Here is a 27,982-nt window from a genome sequence, read left to right on the forward strand (position 1 = left end):
TACTTTGCTGTAAAAGCAAAATGGGTAGTTTTATTAGACGGGTTCAAATATTACACTCAAATAAAAGCGATACCATAGATTATGTGACAAAATGTAAAGCGTTACGCGCGGTGTACTACGGGAGTGTCTGACGTCATGATAACTCCTTCTAAGCCTTGAATAATACTTGTGACATGTATCACGTGATCAAGAGACATCAATTGTGAATGTCGGAGATTTTGAAGTGTAAAGAATTGTAGTAAATAAAATAGGAATTATAGAAAAAAATAATTTCAATTTTCATTCAAACTACTCGATTTTTTTAGATAAATACTTGTACGTTATTTTTCTTCTTTGTCTCTAAGATTCTACAAGATTTCAAACGAAAGTCAACAATCCAGACTCGATGTCGGAGAAGTACCAGCGGCACTTCAATGTTGTTTGTCGTTGCCATGACAACTGAAAAGTGGCTGAAAGATTCACATACTCAACCAAGAAACATTCTTCAAATCGCGGGCGTAAAGTAGAGATTCTCCACGCACAAAACGAAAGTCTCTGAAAAGTCAATGCTAATTGGTTGAATCTTCGCGAAGTGTAGGCACAGAAAGTGCGCCACCGTAAACGGAAAGTTTACACTTCTTAACTAAGGTGAGGTTGTGGACGATGATTTTTTTACAGAAGTTTCGTACAAGTACAAAGGAAACTTCTTCTGAGAGAAAATTTACGAAAACGTACCTGGAAAACAAAAACTACTTGTTACCTGTCGGTTACAAGAAAGTTCTTGTCTAGTTTACAAGTTACCTATAGTTTTATAAATATGGTTTTTAAAATAAATATATGAAAAAATTCAACTAATATTTTGAGTACGAAATTATTGCACGACTGTATCTACTGTGTTTCCATCAGAGAATCAACTATATTGCTTCGGTCGATTTCGGTAAAATTCGATAATGCGTCGTTAGTTCGTGGCTACAGTAAGTTTTGCCTACATTTTCATACCTATGTTCAACACGTTGCCATGAACAGCAAAGATTGTCTATAATCAGTTTTATCATTACAAGATTTTCGCTCATAAAGTTTCTTTTACTTTACGACTATGAAATCTTCCATTTTTTTCTTTTCTTGGCAGTATTTTCACTCAAACTGTATGTACATGATTCAAAAAGGAAACTGATATCTGAGAACAAGTGCTAACCAAATTCGGCTCTCAGACGCAAGCACTGAAATCTTTGGTTGTGTTCTTACAAAATTTACTAAATAGCACTGCGCATGCTTAGAAATCAAAACGTCAGACAGTTCTCTCGAAGCTGTCTTCGACTGCTTGAAAACATGTCTTTTGTCTCTCTCGGTTTCGTTCATATTTTATTGATTGATGGCCACTAAATTGGCGATATCCGACAACTTGATCGTTCCATCACAGAGATTCTTCTCTTGCTTTTGCTCCTGTGAAGGTCATTTTAGACTTTTACAGGTCTTCGCTTTCCATCATCGCTGGTGCGATTGGATTTGGAGCATTTAATACTGGCTTGACCGCATGATATTCGTGAGACGATGTAGAATTTTCAGTGCTCCCTGGCGTCCATGCTCTCGGCTTAGGATTATAGTCTATGAACGGCGATGGAGAAGTACGTGGCTGCCTTGGCAACCCTAGCGATGGTAACGAATCTGTCAGACTGGAGCTATCGGATGGAGCAGGCGAACCTTGGGAGCGATCTCCGCCTGCTGCGGTGACCGGTGCCCAACCACGCGGCTTTCTATTGTAATTTTGGTCAAATGGTTTGACGTCGGCGAGCGGTGTTATCTTGAAGGGACTTACAGTCTCGTTGCTATGGGGACTTGCGTTATAAGATGGTCTAAATTTGGGTGCTGCAGAATGCGGAGTTATGGCAGGCGATGCAACTGGAGCTTGTGGCATTCCTGGCGATGATGGCTTGGGTTTAGGTGCTGGCGGTGGTGGCTGCACTTTTGGTATCATGTGCTTCGGTATATTGACTTGGACTTTCGTTGGCCCAGTTTCGATGTGATCAAAAGCCTTATCCACAGATCCTTGAGGTGACTCCATGGCAGCTTCCCATGGTGTTTTGTGCTTGGCTAGCTGCGGTCGCTGATCGGAAGGTTTATCTTCTAACTTGGCTATACTCTTCAAAGTTATTTTGATACCTCCCTTAGGTGCAGCACTGTCGGTTTCTTCTTCGCCTCTGGCAGGTTCGGGAGCCTTCCCTTTGCCGGTATCGTCAAGCACATACTTTTGTACACGCTTTTGTCTCTTAGCGAACATCTGTTGCGCTCGACCGCCTCTCGATTTCAGATCCTGGGCCAGCAAACCGCAGAGGTCTGGTGTTACCGCCTTATGCTCGCATTTCGTGGGATCTCTCAAATTTATGTTAAAGTTCGTAGGTTCTATGGTTATGGTGCGCGGAGCCTTCGGTGTGACAGGTGCGGCAGAGGGCGATATATTTGGTATTCGGAACTGGAAGAGTGGTTTCGAGGGATCGAAATCTTCATCGCTGTCATACAGTGGCGGTGGTGGTGGCGCTTGTGGCGTCATAGGATTGAACGGTGTACCAGGAGTGGTTGGTTGGTACAGATCTGGCATAGACTCGGTGTCGTATTCGTCGACTGGCTTCTGGCCGAACCCTTCCACTGTATATTTGGCAGCCTTCTTCCTCCTCTTGGCGAACATGCGCGCACCCCTGGCCTGCTTGTTTATCGGAAACATCAGCAAGTCCGCGATCTGTTTGCATATCTTCTTCTGATCGTCTACCGTGATGTCGACGTCGGGTTCGCTGCTGTATCCGTGGAACGAGTACGGTCTCTGCATTTTAACTGCAAAGGCAATATGACATAAACACATGGTCAGATATTTGAAGTCTTAAAAGTACTGTAAACACAACGCTTATTTGCTTGTGGCTGTGGGCAATACTCGTGTACCTATCAATTAGTGCCAAGAATCAGGGATAGAAAATAGAGATAACATTAAAAGCAAATGCTGTGAACAAACTAGACCGTGTAAGGGTACGATAACTTGGTAGTTTTTGGCGCTTTCCGGTTACGTTGTGAAAAATATTGAAAAAGTTCTATGAATGATTATTTTGATTCAAGCACTTACTTTTGTCTTTTGCTTTCTTCTTGGTTTCAATAGCTGAGTCTGACTTTTGTCCTGGTGCAAGACCAGCAAGGATAAGGCTTGGATCATCAAGAATGCTTGGATTCTTCTTCGCGTCGATCTCATCATTAGGCGGTTCCTCCTGTGTGTCGTTTGCAGTTATCGGAGAGTATGGAGTGATGGGCGTCTGGCTGAGCCCGCTGTCGAGAGAACCAATTCCAGGCGAGATGGTGAACTCCACTTCGACTGGCTGATGCTTAGGTGTGCTGCTGCCCCCACCCGGCTGCCAAACACCGGGTTTAGCAGCGGTGCTTGTTGTCTTCGAGACGACGAATTGGGGCACTGGCGCCTTGCTTTTCGGCGTCTCATGTGTTGTGGTGACAGTTTCTTTGATGGTCACGGCGGACTTGTGTACCTCCGGTTGAGGTTTCTGTTGCTGTTGGAGTGATGGTGGCGTCCATACGCCTGGTTTGGTTGTTACAGTCGTCTGAGGAGCTGGCGAGAATTTTGGTACTTTAATATCAAATTCTATCGTACCCCTTTCGTCCCCTGTAACATGATAAGAAATAAAAAATATTACGAGAGGAAAGTTTATTTATCTATTGTATGGTTTCTATACTTGGCGCAATGTTAGGTTGTTAACTGTGTCAATCGGCTGATCCAACAAATGTTCACTGACAATATGTTTGAAAGGGAAATAATTCTATTAAGCATTGCATACATAGAGGCAACAGACAATGACGTGTCTACGTTCTAGTTAAGATCCTGGAGACTACATTAAAGATGTCTTCGCATGAGATTTAATAGCAAATTTCAATGTATACATACGTAACTTGAATCTTTGCGGGCATTCTTTACACGGGCGCAAGTGGGACACATGAGAACGGAAGAGCCCCCCTGTCGCCTTTGATACTGCAGTTCGGAGATACGCATTATTGGAAGAGTTCGTCACTAGGGATCCCAATTTTTCGTTTACCGTCGTTGAGTCCCTATCGTCTATATCATGCCAATATTTTATGGAATGGGGACATTTATATGCAATTAAGGCAGTTGTACAGTTGAAACAATGTTCTCCATCAAACAACGTTTTTAAAAATATTCTCATATTGGGCTGGGGCCTAAGCGCAGCATTATTTTGCAAGTCATTCTGGTGTCAAATGTCAACCAAAATAAGTATCTATAGTTGTATGTAATGCCTTTACCATTGATCACAATATTGTCAGATTCGGTCATTGTTCGAGTTTCCTGTTTGGTCTGCGTGGACAGCTCGTCTCCACGGCTCTCTGTCACCGTTTCGGTGACTGTCTTTTTGGTGTGTCCACCAACAGATTTCACTTGGATTTCGGTTCTCTTCCTCACACGCTGGGAATCAGTTACCACGCCTGGGAACAAACATTATTATAACATGCATCACATGCAAGCACAGACATTCATCTTTCCAACCACATTCGCGTTCTTGTTCGGATTCGGGTCCGTGTTCGCATAGCCACGTTAATATTTCAAGGATCACGATTTCAAGAATTTCCGGACATGCAAGTCACACGCTAAAGTAGCGTGGAAACCTGTCATGCAATATAGTCTGATTGATGTGAAATCATTTACAAGAAAGTAAGAAATAACCAATGTATCTGCCATGCTGATCAAAATCTTGCAAAAAAACTATTGTATAATATCACCTATAAACCGCTGTAATATATTCATCAACAACGTCATGTTAAACATGATATTGATAAGATCTTGTTCCTTTGAACATGCACCATGCAATATTTAATAATTAAATAATGATCTGTTTCATATGTTTGAAACCAGAGTTTCAGGGTGCGAGCAGGGTAAACGAGACATTTAGTTTTCAACTGAATTAGTTGGATGATCACGTTAACGTTGAGGACGAGAAGTTGACCCTCTAAGTCTGAATAACAGCAGTTGTAGCAGCCACCCCCATCCCCAATGAAAGGCTATCATGAACATGAGGGATTATCCATATCAATGGAAAGGGAACGTGTAAAGTAGGTGGCAATATCCACGACCTCGCCCTAGATTTGAGATAAAGGCTTACCTGGATCCTGTGACTTGATTACGGTTGTCGTTGTCGTTGTTGTTTTCGATGTTGATGATCCTTGTGGAACTGGCGTACCATTGACTGCGCCTGGTTTATTGTTGTTTGGTTCTCCTCTGTAATGCATAAGGTAAACAAGAAACGTTATCGTCAGTACTATGGTATAAATGTATAATGCGCCCTCTATCGATAAAACCGTATACACACAATTGTATACTGTGTTTCTTTTAAACCTCTTTAAAGGGAAGCAGTCGTAGGAACTGCGCCTGTGCGAGTTTCTTGTTTACAAACTATGTATTTCGTGCACGATATCTAGATGCACCCCATCATCATAGCTGCAACATTTAAATTAAACGATGCAGATTATGACAGACATGTTTTAACTTTCATCAATCACCATCGTACCTTGTGTAGAGTGTTTACATTGGTCATAAGGGTCCCATACGACCCTGAGCGCAGTTCCGACGACTGTATCCCTTTAAGGTAGAAGGGGACAGATATTCGGACTCTAAAACTTTTACAATAGTTTCTGATAGAAAAGCTATTGGTGTAAGAAAACTTTTCATCGGCTTAGCTTTTCGAAATTCGAAAATTTTATTTTTCCCAATTGAGTTAACACAGGGATGGCGGCGATTTTGAATTTTAAAGATCGGTAAATCTTGGGTTATTTGTTTCTCTAGTATACCAAAATTTGCAAGTTGACCCCGACTTTTATTCTTGACTTTGAAAGAGAATGGTTGAAAGAATTCTTCAGGAAAGTTTGAGCAAAAGTTTAAGTCTTTCACTTTCGAGGCGCTGTTGGTTACTTTTTAAATGTAAAATCATTGTACTATTTAATCACCACTTCAAGATAGGGTGTAAGAAATATTTAACCTGATCGTGTCTACTCCACGTCGTGTTTTGGACTCTATGTTGTGGCTGCCATTTTGAAATCAGTAATCTTTCCATCGGCATAATTGGAATTCTGGAGGATTTAAGACAGTTATTATCCTTGACCTGATCAAAGGCTCTAATAATTAGTTGATGTGGCATTCTATGCAGCTGAGACTGCAGCTAAGACTAAATAAAACGTGTGAAAATTTCTCATTGAAGTTGAAAAAACTAACTTTTAGTGATATTTTTATTATTTCTATTCTGTAAAACACGTATATCTTCTTCTGCCTTGAGTGTGTTGAAATATAATCAGACAACTCCATTTTGTGACGAACGTAAAATTGAAACGGGTCAGGAGAGAATGCAAGAAAAGCCACGAAGCCCAATATATCGATAGCATCTCAAAGCGAAAGCTCTAAATGCCATCAGGTTGAAGTTCAAGTCGATGACATACAGATAAATTATATACAGTGGGGTGTCATTTCCCGTGAGATTCCCAGCAGATTTCATAAAAACCCAACAAAATCAAAGGCTAAACAGACAGATCGGAACAACAGAAATTGTACAACTTGGCGCGGGTAAGAGAAGACGATCATAACTGTAGAATTATGTTTATGACAAGAAATTTTGTTGATGGGTCTATATGATTCGATTCGTTAATATAACACGACAGATTTTACCGAGGCACTTTATGAGACAAACGATGCTGTCAGCCTTTACTGAATGACCTGTATCCAGGGCCCCTCGTGCCCTGCAGTTCAGCCATGGAAAGATTAAACGAAAGACTTGAGGATGACGATTGATGGCGCTGTTTCAACGAGAACGTACGACTGAAACAATTTAAAGAACGTGGATTCGTCGCATTCCTGCGAGGAGCCCTTGCGTTGATGGTCAGTATATATTACACTGAAAATAATTTCGCGAATATGGACCTAACCCTCTGTAGGATTTCGGAATACTGTACTGCGACCTCTATGAAAGATTATTAAAAATAGGAGCTCATTAATTGATATTTTCGAACTATTAATCCAATTTGCAGATTTAAAAACATTACAACCAAACTGGCGACGGTCCCTCGGTCCTTGCTACAAGAAAGTATTCAATTACTTGCGGTCAGGATTGTCGCTAGTATTTCAGATTCAATAACATATTTGGTGAAAAATCACCCAGAATAACAACAACAACCAAATTTACAATACCTTTCAAAATCATCAGACATTGTTCAAAACTTGTTGACGAACAAATATCGCTATCCAGTGAATTATCACAAATTTGAAGACTATCGGCAGAAAACAGCAGCGCAAATGGAAACACTCTATCACTGCCTGGTTCCGACGACGATTTCTGAACTTTTGTGACGGCAAGAAACATTTCATGGTCATCCAGTACAGTTGTCGTCGTCTTTCAACTGTTTATTAATTACCAACACAGACAAGTCAGTTTGATTTGATAAACAAGGATATTTTTGCGGGTTGGCGGGGCCTCTGACCAGCTGTTTCAAGTACAACCTACCGCTACTGTCAAACATATTGTGTATGTTTGTGTTGACGTCATCCGCCATGTTTATATCGTAGTTGACTCTGCCTTCTGGAAATTGTGTGAGCATTGTAGTTGAAAATATTGCTGAAGATTTCAGTACTCGGCAATTATCAGCGCCTTCAGTATGAAGATGAATATTATTTGATCTTATATTTTTCTCAAAAATCTTTACATTTACACAACTAGCTGAAGAGCATGTGGTCGAAAAATTCCCGTTAACGGTCCTCCTTGAAGGACTTTGCGATCATAGTATTTTCACTGCACCGTACAGATGGCAGTCTAATGTGAAATAGTAAATTGTATCTTGTAATGACGTGGTCTCTTTGTGATCTGTAAAAGCCATTGCCCTCGTAATACGTGTATGTAATATATTTTACAGCGAAGGCTGGAACTGTAACCTAATACGAATATTTTGGCAGGTGTTTTAGTACAGCGACTTAGGAACCAATATGCGAGGTCACTTCAAGGTTTCAGCCGAGAACACGTGTAAGATTGGTATTGAGTCATAGTCAAGAATTTAGAACAGTCACACTAGAGGAAATATTATTGATTTGAAATGAAAAGTAATACTTTTTCTGCGGCAAATAGTTTGGATAGTTGTTATTAATACCCCAAGCTAACAGAATGAGTTGAAAGTTTTGCTAAAAGAGTGACCCGCGCGCCCTGCCGATGTCACACTTCTCTTGATGGGGAGCAACTTTTGGCCTGGGCGCACGAAGTCACAAATTCCGTCGGCGCGATAAGAAAACTTTGACTTGAGAGGATGATTATGGCAAGGCTGGCGGAGATAATGCTCCTCCAAATAATGGATTCGATTCATATTAAACTAGACAGTGAATCGAGTTCAAAATTCTGAATTTATTGTATATGCGAGAAAGCAAATCTGCAATAGTCCAAAGTTGAAAGTATGTCCACCTAAGAAAAACACACTAGATACGGTCAATGAGTTTGTGTTCGGCGGAGGGTGCTAATAATCCCCACCTATGGAATTTATATAGCTGAAAGCGCTGGCGATATTTTCTACCAGATAAAAATATCTCAAACAGCAGATAGCTTGAACTGTCTCGAGTTTCACTAGGAGGCCTACAAGGGAAATTTCTTCTTTGAAAATATTGTACCAACACACAACCTGCTTTATTGACATATCTCGTGGTGATACAGAGAAATACGTTTAAATAATCTGCATTTGTAAACTCGATCTAATATTGTTCAATTTATCTCGTGGGGTATAGCACAACAAGAACACGAGTGTGAATAACGTGCTATGGCTATCCCATAGATGCTAAGTTTTGTCGCCCCTGTTAGCTAATTCAAGCCTGGGGACGGCACCAGTAAATGCCGCCGTGCACTTAAGAAATAAAGACATGTTTTTATTTTTATCCCCAGAAGGAATAGGAGGAAATGTGCTCGCCAATGAGTCAATTAAAATCAAGGAGCGAGGAAATGTGAACGTGAGGTCAAACGGATCTGAAAATTGTTTGTAATTAACCCCCGTCAAAAAGTAGCAAAATACACGAGACTTTGGAAAAGTCACGCTATGTATGTAGCTTGAAAACCATTTACGGTTGAAATGGAAGAAATTCAACTTAGATATATTAAACTAAACTTAGATATTACAGCTAGTGAATAACTATTCCACTCATTTGTACTAGTAGAAGATGATCTTTAAAGTATACAGTGTGTCCTGGGTAAACTGTAGTGCTAACACGATAATGATGGAATTATTGTCTTCTCCATATAAGTGCAACACTGGTTTGATTTGACATGACCAGAGTTCAAAACAGACGTCGAAAATACACGGAGATATGGTAGACTTATTAGCGACTTCAAGCGTTTGTGTTGATAAGTGCCTTTGAAACAAAATGGCGAGCCAAATACCAGGGAATTATGTAATTCGACGGAGTTAAAAGTGTGGGAGGTGCAATTTTAGGAAGGTTAATACCTAGCACTTAATAATTTGCAAAATATTTTATTTCAAGTAACAGTATAATAAACAGTATATGGACTGAAACGGATAGCTATGTTTACAAAGGTCAACAGTTACAAGATACATTGTACGTAGGTGTAAGTAAGAATTTCTACGACACATCACTAGTATATGTCAGAACTTTCAAGTAAAATACCAGGATTACAATTTATGCATTGTCATAAAAGGCAATGCATATTTATTGAACTTGTTTTACGTTGCAGAATAGGACTACAGGAAACAGTAAGTGATAGCATATTATATTATTTTCGCACATCTTACCTGACAATTTCCAAATCGAGGCTCTCAGTAGCATTGTCGATATAAGTCATCGCTTGGTCACGCGTTATGTCCTTACATGTACGTCCATTGATTAGCGTAATCTCATCACCTTCCTGTAGTTTGGCCAGATGAGCCTTGCTTCTTCGACGAATCTACCATGAGAGCAAAATGACGAGAAAAATCGTGATCATGATTGGTCGAAATCAGCCGGGTGTTCACAAAACAATTCGCAAATAACCTACCAAGGCCGACTTGTTCTCAGCGCAGACACTGACTCTCGTGTTAAAAACTTATAAATACGTAATTACGGATACTAATCTTTGTGTATGATAGTTTTCTGCATTTAGTACAAGTCCCCTTTATGAATTGTGAATCCATTACCTAATGCATTTTCTTGAGAAAAAGTATTGGATGACTCAATACGGTCATACAGGATTGCACCTTTGCGTCATGAGCTATACCAGCTGATAGCATAATTTTGTTTAAAAGATCAAGTTAATCACGAATAAATTTTTGATAGCATATATATCTGCAATCCATATGAAGTGTCATGGCAACATAATTGTAAATAAGTCCAAGCAAACGAAAAATGTGCAATGGTCTGAAAAAGCAAACAGTGTTGTGAGGAATGAGAAAATAGACGACATAAGTGACAGGGGTTATTTATAGCGCCCTCTACGAATCTATTTAGAAGAACTGTCACGGCACTTTCTTCACTGCGCCCACATCATGCACATGGTGGCTTCTTATACTCAAATAATATGATAATAGCGACCCTTGTCAAACGTTACTAGTGTTACAAAACGCCTTAGATAATATGAGGAGTTGAAGGGTCTGTAACAAATTACTGTAAAACGTTGGAGATCGCGTTGCCATAGAAATAAACTCATAGATACTCAGGAAAGCTGAAGGGAACATTACCGCATCGCTGTTGAGCCGTTTTAAACATTGTGCAAAGTAGTAAGCATTTTTATATACTCCAGGGACAGCATGAGGTTCTTGCAGCGGTTGTTAGTCTATTAAAACCGGCCATGAGGGTGCTTTCGTACACGACGTTTTGGTAAAAAAGTACAGAGGCCTCAACCACAACAACTACTGTACGTGACGTCACGCTGTGTTGACCGTAAATCTGATATGACATGAGGTCACCAAAACCGACAGATGGAATAAATCAGTGAAATATTTACGCAAAACCAAACCACTGAATTTCCCGCTATTGAGCTGCATCGCGTCTGTGTTCATCGACTGTCCAAACGTGCTGCAATCTAAGCAATTTCCGTAACTTTTCCAATTTTCCAGAGCGTAATCAGTACAACATGGCTCCGGCGTTGTGGTCAAGAGGTCGATATGGACACGTTCGCCACATCCTGCCTGTTGTGGTTACCCCGGTGACAACTATCACATTTTGTATGTTTTGTCAGGGGCCCTTAAGCCCCTGACCCCTGACCTCGGCATTTACCACACATCCCTAACAGAACGTCCCGATCAAGCATGAATGCAAACAGCGGAGAAATGATAAGTTTTATGGTAATGGTTGTTTTGCAGCGTTTCTAAGTAACGCCGAAGAGATTCGTTCATCAGTTATGACCTTTGACCCCAGTCTTGCTTACAAGATTAATCCGCCTCAAATGAAATCTATAGTGCGCAAGAACTTAACATTCTTTAAATGTCAGATTTGGCCAAAAATACAGAATTGTTTCTATTTCTGGTCATCACCCGCATCACTTGGAGACCCGCTCATCATTTTCCCTACTGTGTTCATGCAAATCCTCACTATAGGGTTCCCACACCAACAGCCATTATCAACCTTTAGCCAACAAGCAATTAACAGACTCTACGGGTGGAGTACCTCCCCTTCACACAAACAACATAATAAAGTGAAAATATAGTATTTTGCTTAATCTCATAAACATCACCGTATCACTTTTGTTTTTTAAGTCGTTGTAACAATTTTCTTAAGCTTTAATCATAGGACATCTCAAAACCAATCAAATTTATCACAATCACAACATTGACGACGTTTGTGATGTTGTTATCGTTGTTGTTGACGACGATGACGATAATGATGATGATTATTATGATGACCTTCGTGCATCATCATGATCGTTACCATCACTCTCTTGCTCAATCTCCCTCGCTTATCATCATCATCATCATCATCATCATCATCATCATCATCATCATCATCGTCATCATCACCATCATCATGACCACCGCCATCATGACTACCGCCATCATAATATCACCAACGCCATCATTAACATCACCAGCTACTTCATAAATATCAGCATCTAAATCTCTGGCCGCCTTCACTTGACTGTAATGCGTCATTCCGGCCTGTCTATAGCGACGTGACGCGCAGCAAGACCACTTACTCTGATTCACAGCATGCGCACAATGTCTCTACCAGCATGACTGCCAAAGTAATGGAAACAATGAAATACTCGTGTGTCACCGAAGGTTTATTTTACCCTTGTCTATTCTGACCTGCAACGGCCAAGATCAGGACAAAACCAGCCCCGGTGTAACGAGATACCACATCGGTCGCTTTAGACCACCACGTTCATCAACTTTGTATGCGTTTTGATGATGACAGACACTGACACAAACACGAGGCAAGGTCATAGTTCATGTACTTCAGAGTCCATGAGTGAATTCAATTCCATTCGCTGACATGGATAAAATTTCAGCAGGTAATGGTTTGATCCTCGCTAAACATAAGTTCTATGTACATCTGTGTATAACTGATAACCATCGTCTGGTTAGAGGCAAACACTTCTGGCAAAGGTTAACACTTGAAGAGGCCCTCCCTGTCATCCTATCGCTCAACAGTTTTAGATTTCTAAACCATGCAATGAGAAGAGAGGTAAAAGTTCAGTAGGCAGCGAAGTATCAAGCATAAAATGAACAACAAATGAGGATAGAAGATATGATGATAGAAAGGTTTGCCGTTAAGTACACATATTAGTAAAATACTTGACTAATGATGAAGTTATGTATATCTTACAGTATCAATCAGCTTTATTATCTACCCATGACTCATCTCTCTCTCTCTCTCTCTCTCTCTCTCTCTCTCTCTCTCTCTCTCTAAGCCTGTTTTCTCTTTGGTGGTCTTCCCGTCTGCCATAGGAAGAGGATATACCTCCGTATTTCTTAAATTTCCTAGCAGGACTCCAAAATCTTAGAGTTACATGAGAATCTGTATCCATTTGGTAAAACAGATAAGCGACGCACTGAGTAAAAACCATCTTCTATCCATCGTTGCTACGATTTGTATGATCAAATAATTACATATGTACCCGTAACTGCAATGTATTATGTACCATTCAATGAGATTTACAGCCTCGATGTGTTTTGGGTTGGATCAGAAATGAGATATGAGTCAGGTGTCAACAATGTCGAGACTTAATTAAATTTGATACTGCGTGATTTTTTATGAGAGTTGCATTATGAAACGTATCGGGGCAGTGAGAAGATGATGGCTTACGTACCGAGTGTCAAAAGACAAATAAACATATATATGACGGATCTGGATAATATTTCTGATTGATAAAAATCACCGATAATTCAATGCAGCGACGCAGTTTTGATATTACGAATACATACCGAAAGACGAACACTACTGAGATATTGGTGTAATTAACTTAATCAGAGAGATGGTGAAAGTAAGAAGACATTTTGGCATAAATCCTAGAGGGTTCAGGATTAACACTTAAATGGGAAAAGGATGATAATGGTAGTGATGGCGACGGTGTTAGCAACGGCGACGATGATGCTAGTGAAGATAATTATAGCGATAATGACGACGACGACGACTATAATGATGATAATCATGATTACTATCATCATTATCATTGTAACCACTGCCCCTCCCATCATCATCAACATCATCATCATCATCATCATCATCATCATCATCATTACCACATAAGCTATGAAGAGCATGACAGAGATTTGACAATAATGTTAGCTGAGCCATTATTTTTATTCTCTCTTTAAGATGTCTTGAATGCAACGCGACTTTGTGCTCATTCTATGGGGTATAAATCTTATCTAATGCTCATTTCAAGTTTGCTATTTTTAGATCGAATGCATTATTGACCACCCTCACAGAACCGGAACGGGAAACTGGGAGTATGCATCAATATATTATAAGATATCGTGTTCACCGCAATTCTTCTCCGATCTGTTGTTCGTGACAATTTGGACTAAATCACTATCAAATGTCCGGGTCGTACAACTGGTTTAATCTGGCGTACATCATTGAAATACAACAGTGTACTGTGCCTCCAAAATGCAAAGGTCTTTAGAAGAGATTCATTCGCACGTAGAATCCTTGAAGTGCGCTTTTTACGATGGCGGAAAATGGAGTTGACCAGAACAAAAGTTATCGATATTTGTCATTACTATTACTGCAAATTACTGCAAATGAAAATACTATTTGATTACTAAACGTTAATCAGCATATTCCACATGGTTCCACTCACGCCGTATCAAAAGTGGAGAAGCGGTGTAGGGATCGGGTTTTTATTTTCTGAAATTCTATCTCGTATTTTACGGTAATATATCGAGCCTCTCTGACCAATATTGTAATACAAAGTACTGGTCTGGACAAACAAAGTCGACGATAACATTTCACATATACGCACGATTTTGAGAGTAGAGCAAGAAATTGTTTCCATGGAAACGAGACAAAAATAGCGGAAAAGGAATCAAATGTGAGGGCTGATGGAGCTTTCATCCAATGTGTCGTTCTATAAGTGGGTTTCTGGCGCACTTCGTATTCCAGCTTTTGTCATGGACACCAAAGACAAACAAGTAGAACATAATACATGTAAACAGACAACACGATATTGTTTTGAAACTGCATAAGGCTCGGATATCAGATCAGGTACAGTTATCTGATACCCTGGGGCAGGAAAACAGTCTAGCATATGTAAATGGTCGGTGATATTTCAAGTGTGTGTCTGAACGTTTCACCCACGAATAAAGATAAATCTAGATCAATAATTTACAGTTTGGTACGGACATTGCAGTAATATATTTGCATCGTAGCGACTGAGCAGATGCCCTTATAAACCGTCAGCTTGAAAGTGTATGAGGGTAAGTTTACTGGCCCATTAAAATGATGGATGTCTGTATATTAAGTCAACGATGATATGAGACAGATAGAGTTTAAGTAATTTATTCTGAAATGTTCGCCTACGTATTTCTTTCTGTGGGCCTTCAATCACGCGTACCCCTCTCTCTATTCGAAGACATTTATTCAGTCATCTCATAGAGAAGATGTACACAAGTTTGTTAAACTCGACGAAACTGTAAGAAACACCTTATGTGGCATACTAGTATATGCATGTTTGTTTATTGGCTGACTTTCTCTACACTATTGCGACGCAGTGATCATGTACCGAATTCATTATGTTCCGCTTTAGAATATTTCGCGTTGACGCACCTTGATTAATAACTGCAACTACCAGGATTTCCAAACGACAGGTATTTGAAGACAATTTCAAGCTTTCTAGAAAATATGACGTTCACTTGTTTTGACAACCATGATCGCAGCTGGTGGTACCATGGGGAAAGATTCGTGTGCATTATGCTCGAAAAGGGAAGAGCAGGAAATATTACCATTCATGAGAAAAATAAAATATCTAGCTTGCATATGATATCTTGATCTTCATGACTTTTTTCACGTACCTGTTCCGCGATTATGATGTTTTGTTACTGATCTCTCTTGAACTCTAATGCCTGTGTTGCGTGTTTTGACGAACTTTGAAGGCAAGATTTATCGACAATACTTAGTTTTCAGTACACAACAAGTAAACTAAAATCAATATTTAGGTTGTCAGTGGATATGCCCGCCTAGAACAGGGTCATGATGATCCCTTTGGTGGCTTGTGAACCTTAGCGGGGCAGCTTGAAATACCCTACTTGGGCAATTGTAAACAGATTAAGTGTGAATTCATATATGCTAGGCAAGCAAGCCGGGTCAGTAAGACGGCCATAGCAAAGACGGTAGGAAGGCACTGAGGGGTTGGAATTCAAAGAAAGACTGGCCAATGACAAACAGAGGATCTTTTAGTTGTTCAAATGTATAAAGCTTCCGGTCTGACATCCAGCATGTCAAATTTAAACATCATGGACATGGTGAAGATTCAGTGTCCTACAATGCGCCAAGAGGAAGCAATTTTGCCGATTTACCTCACATGGTGCTCAAAATATGTCCTTTATACATGTTCACTTATATGCAAAACAGATTAAAGTTTGCTACAACAGTTCAATTCATCCTAATTTTTATTGACATATTTGTGTTTTGTACAGCGCAAATTTGGGCTAAATACAACGATGCCAACCTGTTCAGGCGGTGTGACGTCATTTCTCGTCATCGTCTAGAATGTCACAAGATTTGAACAGTCACGTCGGACATAAATTCCTCGCGTTTATGAGAATGCATGCAGTCATCTTGCCTGAACTGTTTCAAATGCATTTAAAGTGTGAAACTTTACGTCTGTTATTTACATTCATTTGAACTGAAAAAATAGTGTCGTTCAAGCGAACTGCATATTTTAACTTAATGTGGTGCAAGATTTTACCATTCATGGATGAGCGTGTAGGTAGAACAGACCTTGTAAATACAACAAATTGGTCACCCGCTGGAATTAAGCAGAAATATGTGATTTTCTCTCAGACCAACAAAGCGCCCCATACAATTTGCTCGCATGATACAGATCTAGATCCTAGGCACCAAAAATGACTTCTTTTGTGCACACGCATAAAAGAGTCATGTGCATGGGTATGTATCTTTTATTCAAAATAACCTACGCCTAAGCCATAAAAAAGTTGGTCGGGTTTATTGCTGAAGCAAATTTTCACCCTCCGAAGGGCACGACTTTTCAGAAGGGTGGTTTGTAAGTTCAATAGTTTCAGATCAACGCTTTGAGCGACAGAAAATTTAAGTCACTCTGCGCGACCCGTTTTCGTTGGCTAACTCGCATGATTTTGAACGATGTTTGAATGAGGTTGCACCTTTCACAACAAGCCTTCTCAATCACACTCTGGTTACTGAAATGTAAATATCCTTAACATCTATGTTTACGGACACATATACATCGTTTGTGCGACCATACAATTTTCGTAATATTGGAACGCTATCATCAACAATAAATGTCCCGCTGCCTTCTGTCAGTCCTTGACCCGAATAAACAGATACTTAAAAACTTTTCGCGCATTCTCAATGTAAACACTTAAATATTAAAGTACCGGTATATTCTTTAACAGACAAAGGAAGCAGGATTAGTTTGACCTTTTGGTGACCTTTCCGAGTCGCCATGTCAAAGTCGATTCATTGAAGCATACGTGTGTTTAGATGTTGTCCATGACGGACATGGGAAATTCCATATGTATGTATACATAAGTTGTGAGCAGATTGGTCACTCTAATGCCAGTCGATGTTAGATTTGAAATTTGTCTGGAGGAACACACTTTGATGTCGTAGTCATTAGCTGGCTATCGAGATAACACGATTAACTGTGTCTGGCCCGCGGAGAAAGAAAGTGACTCCAGGGATTTGATCATTCTTAAGGTGTCTGGTTTTATGCTCATTCACAGAGCATTAACACAAAATAAACAGCCCACTCCAAAGACATGATGAAGAAGTTTGAATAAACACTCTTTATACCGTCTTAACTTTACGATTTGACACGTGGGTGCTGATTTTTGCACCGTGGTCTATTTTTGTTACGATGTTACATAAGTGTGAAACACCTTTCATTCTTCTGAAATGCATCATCTGACAGCAGACGACACCCCTAAAGTTGGTCAAGAAGCGCCATTTTGAATTCTGTAAAGAGCGGCAGGCGAATTCCATAGGCATGGTAGACACTGCTGGCCATCTTTCTGTGTAACTCTGCCTTAGAACCAGGATCTTCTTACTCATGAATAATACCGTCAATGACACTGTACCTTCTCTAATGTGTGGCCAGGTCAGGTAATTGGTTGTTGGCATGGAGTTGTTGGTAAATAGTTGATGATGTAGGGGCATGAGATGGGATATGGACCCAAAGAACCCAAAAGATGATTAAATACATCAATCAAAAAAAATTCTAAGCTACAGTATAAACTGCCTAAAGATAGTTCAATGTGGAAAAAAGTTAAACAATTCAGAAATAAGAATTAACAGTCCAAAATAGTTATGACGCACTTCCTTACTGACCTGAGTGCATGTGAAATACACAACCTGGCATCTGTAAATTAAATGTATACCAAGTGATCATTTCCAGTCACTTTTAACTGTTTTTAATGGATTTTCCAAAGAGTCCTGTGGAAATGATGAAAAACGCCTATCTGGTCTTGTGTTTGTATAATCTCATGGCTGATAATTGTCATAGTATTGAAAAAAAATTGAAAGTGAAGAAATTACTGTTTTTAATAGGCATATTTTCCTTGAAATACATGACCGTGTAAACAATATATGCTAAAAGTGTTTAAGAGTAAATTTCTTTTCAAAAAATAATTTAATTTGTGACCAAAGGATTTTTACTCTTTGAGTTTACAATTCAAACATTGCAATTTGTTCAATCATCTTGTGCAGTGCAAAATTTATAAAATGACTGAAAAACAAAAAAAATTGGCAGAATTACAGTCTTTGTGATGTAAAATTATGGGTTGACATCACGATAACTGTTAATCTGTTTGAAGTCCTAATATACTATAATTTATAAAAGAAAAATTCATGCAGAAACGGTAAAATATATTGTCAGCAATGTAGTGTTAATTTTGACTTTACATAAAAATATGCCTTTGCTAGATACCAAATATATAGGGCGAAATATCAGCCATGTTCAGCAAAATCCACACAACAGCATTGATCCTTTTCTAATTTGATTTGATTTGCTTATGTTATCCTTGTATGACAGTCAGTACAATATGGAACTTGAACACAACACAGTGAATAAGTATGCTGTAAATGAAATGGTGTGGCTGCATCCACATGCAGCAATAGGAGTGCCTTTGTCTCTCACCCCTCATTTCCAACCTGTCCCATCCCTGAAAAAATAGTTTGGTCTTATATTTATAATGTTATAATTTCTGTATTTGTTAAAATGTGCGCATCTCAAAAACTTTGATCATAAACATTTTCATTGTTTTTATAGCTGACCATAACCTGTTTATTTTGAATATTTGCGCATTTTTCCTCAGTATTTGACATTTTCTGAATACCTTCTTATTCAGTTTGTCATTTTCTAAAAGTTTAAATGCTCCATTGTGTGGTCAAGCTTTCCACAAGCATCAAATGTGGTACTTCATATAGGAGGGTCTGCCTCTAGAGGGCGGGCATCATGAACACTCCTGTGTTTGTTGGTTAATTCCTCCACGTAAACTTCTGATTGTACTGTAAACATTGAACATGGCCGACGTCCGATTTTCCTGTCTAAAACTTTCACTCATTTTCGTTCATATGACTCTGAAACTCCAGGAAACGATTGGGAAGAAAGGGTTATCTTGAAATGTTGAGGTACTCGCCGATATTTTGCAAAATTAAATGAGAAAAAATGCAAGGAAAATGCCGACAGGCTTACACAATGACAGTTTTCAGACTCGGAGGCATATGATCATCTCTGCAGATTATGCAACAGGCCCAGATCACGTGAGGCCATGAGGGGATATCCACGCAACTCAGTACCAAACACTAGCGCTCACAGAGTTAGCAAACACAAAGTGAGTACCCCTAACGTCAGCTCAGTAGTCTGTAGGCCTAATAGATTGTAGTCAACTAAGAAACCTTGGAGAAAGGCTTAACACTGTGGCTATGCCGCTAAGTCCCTTTTGATTTTTGTCATAGCTCAAAATCGTTCTCCCACACCTCAACCTGAGCCATGAACACCCCCACCAGTTTATGATATGACCCATCACAATGGCATGACGTCAACGGATCTTGACAGACGGAAGTCTTGACAGACGGAAGTTCTTGACAGCAGCATATTGGTTTTCAACTCTAATACCTTCTCTGTCTATAAATAGACACGAGAAGGTAATAATTAATCACGATATGATAATTGTATAATAGAAGACAATAATTCCGAAGTCATAGCAAGATGCATTTTTGTTATCAATAATTCTGAAACAAAAGTACGAAAAGGTCGTTCTGTCAGGCCACATGAGAACGAAACCTAACAGCTGCAAAGACAGGGATTTAATGAATGGCAGTGCCCTAACGTAAATACACAAGCTGCTCGCTGCCCCCAGGCTTGTGATAAGAAAATAAACCGTGACATCATCCGTGACATCAAGCTCGAGATCAAAACTTATCAATCTTTTTGGTTCTTTCCTGTACAATAGTAACCGTATAGCGTTTATTGGCACTTGCGGAGGGATATCAGTTTTGCATGTATTCCACAGAAAGCGGAAACTGTCTCTTCTAAGAGTGATGAAGATGAACTTTTGACATTGCGTAGCGATGTTTACAGTGTTTAAGACACGCAGATGATCAGACTAAGGTGAGAAAGATGGAGGCCAAATTCCTTCAGAATTGATGGTTGAAAACAAGATAATCAAAAACAAACGGAGAACAATCTGCTGTATGCATAGCGCATCTCACTACATCAAGGCAAAATGATAAAGCAATGGATGCCAAAAGAATTTTACTGATTTAGGAAAGCCTTCAAATTTGAAATTTCAACCAGAAACTGAAGAGTCATGCAAATGTCACAGTCATTTTCGAAAAGGAAATCATCGATATATGATACTCGTTGTACGTTAAAATAACAGGAAAATAAAACTGATTTATGATCCGAAAGTTTGTTTTCGTTTGCGAATCAGAAAGAAAATTGTGTGTTCCTCCCGAGGAAAAGCTTAGACTTCGATTTTCACGATGCAAAAATGGTCGAATTCAAAAAAATATATAGCTATTTCAAGTGATGTGATGTGATGTGATGTGATGTCAGGTGTCTCGACAAGACTGAGCGTATCCTGGTAAATTATGTTGAACTTAAAATGAATCAAAGTGTAAGTCATAACAGGAAGCGGTCAGATTTAAAAAACAAACAACGTCACTGATCCAAGACAGACCATTAAACTGTTTACGTGAACGTGATGAATATTTCCAGGTCTTCCTTATATGCTTCAATTCCTTCCCTCTAGACGTCGAAAGAAATTTAAGTTGCCGGTTAATACCTTTTTTGCATTTCATTCCGGCAAAACGTTACATAATCACGAAAATTACTCGTCCTAATTATATGTATATAGGCTAGAAGCGTGAGCTAGAATCAGGTGGCGACATTTTTTGTAATGTGTGGAAAATTTTGAAAGAAACTTGTCTGTTTTGACCAACACACTACGATCTTCCCATCATTTAGCACACCATCGGCTTCGTTGCTATAGAAACCAAGGACCATGGCTATCTCATAAAAGGTTAAATTTCTGTTCTTGAAAGTCAAGTACTATTCTTGAGTGAAGGAATGTGTTGGAGTGTTAGTCGGCGATACATGGGCACTAATAATCACCATCGTTTGCATATTGAATAAATATAACCTCAGGTCGGAATTAGTCGGTTCTGTGACACATTCTTCATTGCCAAAACCAACAACAAAGCCAGAAACTGTAGGTGCAATCACAGTCCTGGACATTGGTTCAATATATCGTTTTGCGATGAGCGATACCATCGGTATCGATTGCACAGAGTTTAGTTGTCCTAGTAACGAAATAACCAATAAATGTGACACAAGCAAAATTGCGCGCAAAGCAATACTCAAGTATTTAAGATGACGCAACGAAACAGAAGAACGATGACGCTATGCCGAAAATCGGTTAAAGATCGACGTAAATGGTCATTTTTTGTGCCCACTCTTCTAATTCGAACATCTGCGATCGGAATGTAATTACGCGAATCCTTCAACATACCACATTTGTCCTTGGATCGACCAGATAACGCAGGAAATATATTTTCCTCGATGAAGGTTGCTGGGTCGGATTCGATGACTGTAAAACCCTCCATGGACACAGTAATTCGGACATCGTCCCGTATGGATAATTACTCCGAAGATGCTATCCGAAGGACGCGTCATTCTAGACTTGCTCACATTCCCGGCTTGATCACTGCATAGTGTTGAACTCTACTGACCTGACTTACTGGAGCCCGGTTCAGCGAGCTGGCGTCGCGCACTAGGTGTGTTGTGAAAGCCAAGTAAACAATGAACTGATAACTTTTGGGTTTTTTGGAAACTTTGGAAAACTCTGTAGCCATTAGCTCCCCGTCGAAATCTGTACTGTGACGACAGTTGCTTATGTAATTTATACCATGATAAGTTTTGTTTCCTTTTCATAAAATGCCTTTAAAATTCCAAAAGGATAGGTCCAGTGACATACAACACCTCAATCAATATCACTTCACGAAATGCATGAAATCTCATGTCTACAGAAGTTCCTCGAGGTTCAAGTTAATCGCATTACAATTATTACTATGAAATCGTTATTTTTGGGATATTGCCTATTTTAACACAAACAATGTTAGCGTTGGTAATATACTTTAGCCTCACGAAAACACATGACATTTGTCTCTATGTACACTGACGTTTGAGAGGCAGCAAAACTGGTGTAAATAGGGAGTATTGTCATCATGATCGCGGCGTGCCTGGACTGGTAGCGTTGATACCACATGGTACTGATATAGGGGACAGATTATAATTAAGTGCATGCACACTGCAATTTTAGTAACCCCTCTTAAGGATTACATCTTATCCAAGAGACTAGGGAAATAGAGGAATTTCCGATCTAATGTCAACAACTGTATCATCACTGACAATAGTGCTATATTTGTTTCTTTTTGTTCATTTCCTCAGCTGACTGCTGCACGTGTTCTTATGAGTTTTGACAAATTACTGGTTTCTGCAAAGTCGTTATCTCAAGGGATGAACAAATTTTAGAAATCTTTCCATGTCACTGTAAACAAGTGTCTGATATACTGCAAAACAGGAAGTTGCGTCGGTGATTGAACGTACACATGGAAATCTTGGTGAAAATTAACATTTGGCCATAGCTGCAACTTATGCTGATATTTCATCATATTATTTTGTTCTATTTAACTAATAACATTTTTTTATCCTTAAAAGAACGTTTAAATATACAGTATTATTATGTTGTGTTCAATATACGTACAATGTCATTATTGATGAGCGAATTAAACCAGGGTTAACTTCAGTTCTCAATGATAATACAATTGTCATTTCTCAAATACAGGGCGTTGGCGGTTGGAATTTCAACTTGACGTTGGGAGTGGACCAATCACCTGTATTTAACAGGCAAACAAAATTTTATAAAATAAATAAATATTACTTCTGACGGAGCTTTAAGGCTAACTTATATATGTCGAACAATCGAAGTACACAGCAAAGCTGACTTGACCTCACAAGTCGACGAATAGTCTTACTAATCAAAGGCATGTCGACGAATGGAGTTATTTTGTGTTTCTTGAATCTTGATAATATGTCCAGAGACCCCGAAGAGCCGGGTCACTGGACAAAGCAAACGAAATAAAACCGGAAGTACTTACTCAGCCATAACACAGTGACTGTAATAAAATACAATGTAGTTACACAGTTTGTATTACCGAGTCAGGCATGTCGGCAGATCAAACGGTGAAACAGACTTGCATTGTGCAAGTTTAAATTAACTGTTCACTGTACGTGACCCGGGTTATCCTTTGCATCTGTATGGCGATAAAGGTTCCTGCGTATTCCTGTTGACTCAGGTGACTTTAAAAATGCCTCGAGTTGAATCGTTTGCTCACCTACAAGCGTTAAAACACCCTGACAATGTTCCTTTTGAGTGAAGCCCCGTAACACGAGGCTGAAAGCATGCGTAAACCAAACAAAAACCTCCGAACATTGAAATAAGAACAGAAAGGTTGTAAGTGAAATAAGAGATGTTGTGCCTGAGACCTCATGAAGCCCCGCTGATATTCAAAATGCCTTTCGGGGCGTGCGTGCTAACTGAGAACGGTATGGTACGGCGGTTAAATATTTATTGATGAAAAGCCTTCTCAAATGAAGGATACATCACTTCAAATACTGACTATAAAGTAACATTTTGTAAACACACCCAAGATGTACTGTAACTAATTCAATCCCGTATACCCACCCATATTCGCCAGATACACCAAAAGCAAACTTGGTAAACTAGAGCGTATTGGAACCCCTCTCAGAGTTTTACTTGAAGAATTTATTTGTTGCCGAAGAAAAGTCTACTGTGACTGCCCCATTTTCCTAAGAAGGCTATTTTATGCATGGTTCAAACGGTGTTCAATAGGAAAAACGGTACATTGTTCTTTTGTGTTCCAATGAACCATAGGCCCGGGCTAGCCCGTCCAGTCCCAACTAACAAAGACAACAATTATCGTCCTTACATCCATTAACAATGGGGTGTCTCGTCAAGCAAAGATAACCAGACAATTAAGACACTTTGAAATCACAGTGACTGTTGTTCATTAGTGAGGAATATTCAGTCGGACAGAGGAAGAAACGATTTTGTCTTGAGGAGATGAGTTTGTCCGCTGACGTTGTTGGTGGTAATCTATTTCAGGTCTATCACGGGATGTAAGTATATTACACAGCATATACAGCCTGTAAGCTTGCCTAGAAGTTTACATTGTTTGTTAACAATACCAGTAGTTTCATCATCACAAATAACACTAGGAGGACATCACTAAGTTTAGAAATGTTCTCTCGACACCATAAAAAAGATCGCTGTCAGAATCACTAAAGGTCTCTTTTAATAATTAATTTGAATAGTTGAAAGTTAAGTGACGGGTTTACCTATAAATGTGGACTGATAAATGAGAAAAATCATTAGCCCACAGCAATAACGTTACAAACACAGTTTCTGTTCGTGTAGCAGTCACTTCGTCAACAAGATGCGCCATAAAACTTTATCTATGGTGATCATAATTTCATCTGATATCCTTTTGGAGACAAGAATAATGACATAAGAATGTATACTAATGTTATCAAATTGTTTCTTGTATGATGTTTCTCATTTGACACTATGACTCAATCGCAGATATGAAGTGCGAATAACTGGCGTTGGTATTTAGAATATTTGGTCACGTGACGTGATTGGATTTGATGTTTTGTCACTGAACCGTAAAGGAGGACTGGACGTGGATAACGGACCGGCTCGGGTGTTACGTCAGGTCAAAGAGCGCCGTGGTGCGTACATGAACTTGACGAATGAGCGAAAGCTGTCACAAATTGTTGAAATGAAAGGCCAGGCGTCTTGTGTCTATTATTTGACCTTTGTACCGTCGAATGCAAAGTGTGTTTACACGCAGATTTCGAATTAGTTAAATGTTTCTATAATGAGCACTGTAAGTCGACGAACGGACGCGGTGTCACGATTTTGCGAGTTCACACAAAAGATCTGGCTATTTTTGACATTGTCAATCATGGCGTGTAGGGCAAGAAAGCTTTGAAGATATATCTTTTACATGATAATTTATATCTTATCATATAATTGAATATTAGTAGGACTCAGAAAAAGGAATTGAGCTGGTCTATAACTATTCAGATAAAAGCCTAGCTTATCACTATTGTCAAAATATTCAGGAGGTCAATACGATACGCGACCCTCAAGGCAATGTCTTCTTAAAGTTTAAGAACTTTAAGACCACTGTGAGGACAATTTTGGAGAGTCACATATATTTTCTTGATGCAAAGGACAGCACAGGGGCATTGAATTAGAAATGCATGAATAATTATGGGTGGCAACAACACTTAAATGCCCATGTCCCTTGTTGATAAGACCATCGAAACGCATCGCCATGACAACGGGGAATACGGAATGACATTGCATAACAAGTTGCCCGGCACCCGTCTCGGACAAATTGGTTGAGAGACATAGCATTTCTGTTTGCCGAGTTACATTCATTCCGGTTATATGGTCATGAAGTTTCTGTTATTGTGTTGAATTTGGATAAGATCAAACACACTTCATCTTATCGGTATTAATACCGCCTTATCAAACTTTATTTACACACTTACAGATACACAACTTCTTTCTTGTCAATAGTGCACAGCTCAATCATAGGCAGTAATTTTTTCCTCCATTTTAATCAACCGGTGAAAAAGTTACTGGTCAATTACACAAAACGGCTTCAGCGAAGCCTCTGCCTTGTCTGTTTGTCTGCCTTGTCTGTTTCGGGTACAGCTTCTACACAAGTGTTAATTACATGTTAATTACACTTACCGTCTGAAACACGAGTTAATGACCGTTAAATTACTACCCCAGATTAATTATCTCTTGTGATCTTAATTTAATTAAAAAGGTGACGTTGGCACGCTTCATGACAATTTGGTATAGCATGTGTCGCTGCACACCTTCTCAAATATGATATCAAGATAAGAGTTGAAATAACCGGCGCTGAAGGGCTACCAGCTAGGGAACCAACACTCGAACGATTTAGGGATTATATCGGAGCGGCTACTGCCAAATATAAACTTGTAGGTGTGTGACGTTGAATACCTGACGACAATGGACGCCAAACAAAGTTTTCAAAGTAATGCGAGCGAAACAAACAAAAAGAAAACCGCAAAAGCAGCACGAGTGAAGCATGAAGTTAACCCCCATTATGTAAACGCTTCAGTCAAGCATACAAAATCCACACTCTGATTTTTCAACGCGGGCACAGTACATTGATTCCACGGTGGCTTGTGGATACGCACACGGCAATAGCCCCTGTAACATTTTCTATGCTGCCACAGGTGCATTCGCCGTGTACCTATCCATAAGCTACTGTGATTGATTGGAGATTGATTCCGTGGGGAGGAGAACGCTGACCGCTATCATGGTAAATTCAATACTATCGAACAAAAGCATGCCCATTTAGACTCGCAAATTCTTAACATTAAACATTATCCCATCATATCGCACCAACGAAGAGCAGAAGAAATAAACCAATTCTAGTCTCTTTTACGCATTTTCTCGGTATACTTTATGATCCCTTCCTCCGGTAGTGCTGGCGAAAGGCACTTGATTTCTTTCTATCGATATCTGGAACAACTTTTTGAGGTTATCTGAGATGGAGACAGAGGCTGGCAAGGATGTCTCCATCTTCAAGAATCATGATGTACGTCACAGATCAACTTACACTGCCTTTAAATTTCATGTCGAGTCGTGTTGTATCCTACAAGTCAGCGAGGAGGCAAAATGACCTGATCTTGTGGCTGAGCAGACGACACGGAATAATTGTCAGTGGCCATAGTATTAGCCTCTTTTGTTGTTGTATTTCATAGAGGCTATTGTCAATTGACGTGTGAATGTACGCAAACTCCACAAAATTTATGGCAAGGAGCTGCTGCTTTCTTGTGTCCTGTTCAAGTGTGATCTTGGTAAACACGGGAGTAACTCAAGCGTACATTAATAAAACTCACCCTAGAAATGGTTACGGGTTGGTCCGTGCCGGCTCCCCCTTGTAATCGGAACCCCCAGGGGGCTCCCCCAGTCAGGTGGACGCGAAGTACCTGTCCTTTTACCATTCTGTCTCACGAGGTCAGGCAGCGTGGGGCTCAGAGGCTCCAAAATGGAGTCTTCATTCCAACGGGGACATATCACTCCACTATCCCAAGTATGGTTCAGGCATACACAGCCACCGCTCAAGAATGCCAGCCAGTTCCTTACCACAACATATGCGCAGTGTCCGTGATCGTCTGTAAACTATTAACTCCGCCTACACAACCGGACCTGTCGAACTTCCGAAGGGAGAGAGCGCGAGTGAAGGATACTGTTGGAGTTGTGGAACGTGCAGACAAGAACACTGTCGTGGCAATGTTCTTGCTTGAAAATGAATGCACGCTACTCAAAGTTGGTTTGGAATTTGGCGGGACGCCAAACAAAAATGTTACCAGTGTAAACAACATTTTATTGTTTGCTCTGGACGCCCCCTCCAACCTGCACGTATATGGAACATTCCGTCGTATTTACGGTACCTCGATATCAGAATGCATCCTTGAAGATAACAGGGTAACACTTCAGATGTACACCGGGTCGCAGTTATTTAATACAGACAGAGACAATCTCCAAATCCACTGCCAATATCACAAACTCCATCACGCCCTATAGTGGAATTCTGACTTTTGTAGAAACTTGTCGTTGTTTTTTATTTAAAAATCAAAATAAACAGTAACATAAATCA

At 39.7% G+C, this 27,982-nt stretch overlaps 1 protein-coding gene across 4 annotated transcripts; it reads right to left on the reverse strand.

Annotated features, from left to right (window-relative positions):
- On the reverse strand, positions 1-27,648 carry LOC139122510 (synaptopodin 2-like protein). 4 transcript variants are annotated; one of them, XM_070687967.1, is made up of 6 exons: positions 27,222-27,648; positions 9,802-9,953; positions 5,142-5,257; positions 4,288-4,467; positions 3,089-3,634; positions 1-2,805 (listed from the first exon to the last, which is right to left on the reverse strand). In XM_070687967.1, the coding sequence occupies exons 1-6, from the start codon at positions 27,324-27,326 to the stop codon at positions 1,445-1,447; spliced, it is 2,460 nt and encodes an 819-aa protein (XP_070544068.1). In that variant the 5' UTR covers positions 27,327-27,648; the 3' UTR covers positions 1-1,444. The 4 variants fall into 4 exon arrangements, with proteins under 4 accessions (XP_070544068.1, XP_070544069.1, XP_070544070.1 ...); XM_070687968.1 differs by lacking the exon at positions 4,288-4,467 and having other exon boundaries at positions 27,222-27,637; XM_070687969.1 differs by lacking the exons at positions 9,802-9,953; positions 27,222-27,648 and adding an exon at positions 7,214-7,380.
- Positions 27,649-27,982: the final 334 nt, after the last annotated feature.

This window comes from Ptychodera flava, chromosome 22 (genome assembly GCF_041260155.1).
Source record: "Ptychodera flava strain L36383 chromosome 22, AS_Pfla_20210202, whole genome shotgun sequence".
Lineage (NCBI taxonomy): Eukaryota > Metazoa > Hemichordata > Enteropneusta > Ptychoderidae > Ptychodera > Ptychodera flava.

Coding starts and splice junctions, on each gene's coding strand:
- LOC139122510 (XM_070687967.1), bottom strand. CDS start 27,326: ATGGTAAAAGGACAGGTACTTCGCGTCCACCTGACTGGGGGAGCCCCC. Junction 9,954..27,221: donor AACCCGTAACCATTTCTAGG/GTGAGTTTTATT, acceptor CTCTCATGGTAG/ATTCGTCGAAGAAGCAAGGC. Junction 5,258..9,801: donor CTCGATTTGGAAATTGTCAG/GTAAGATGTGCG, acceptor TATGCATTACAG/AGGAGAACCAAACAACAATA.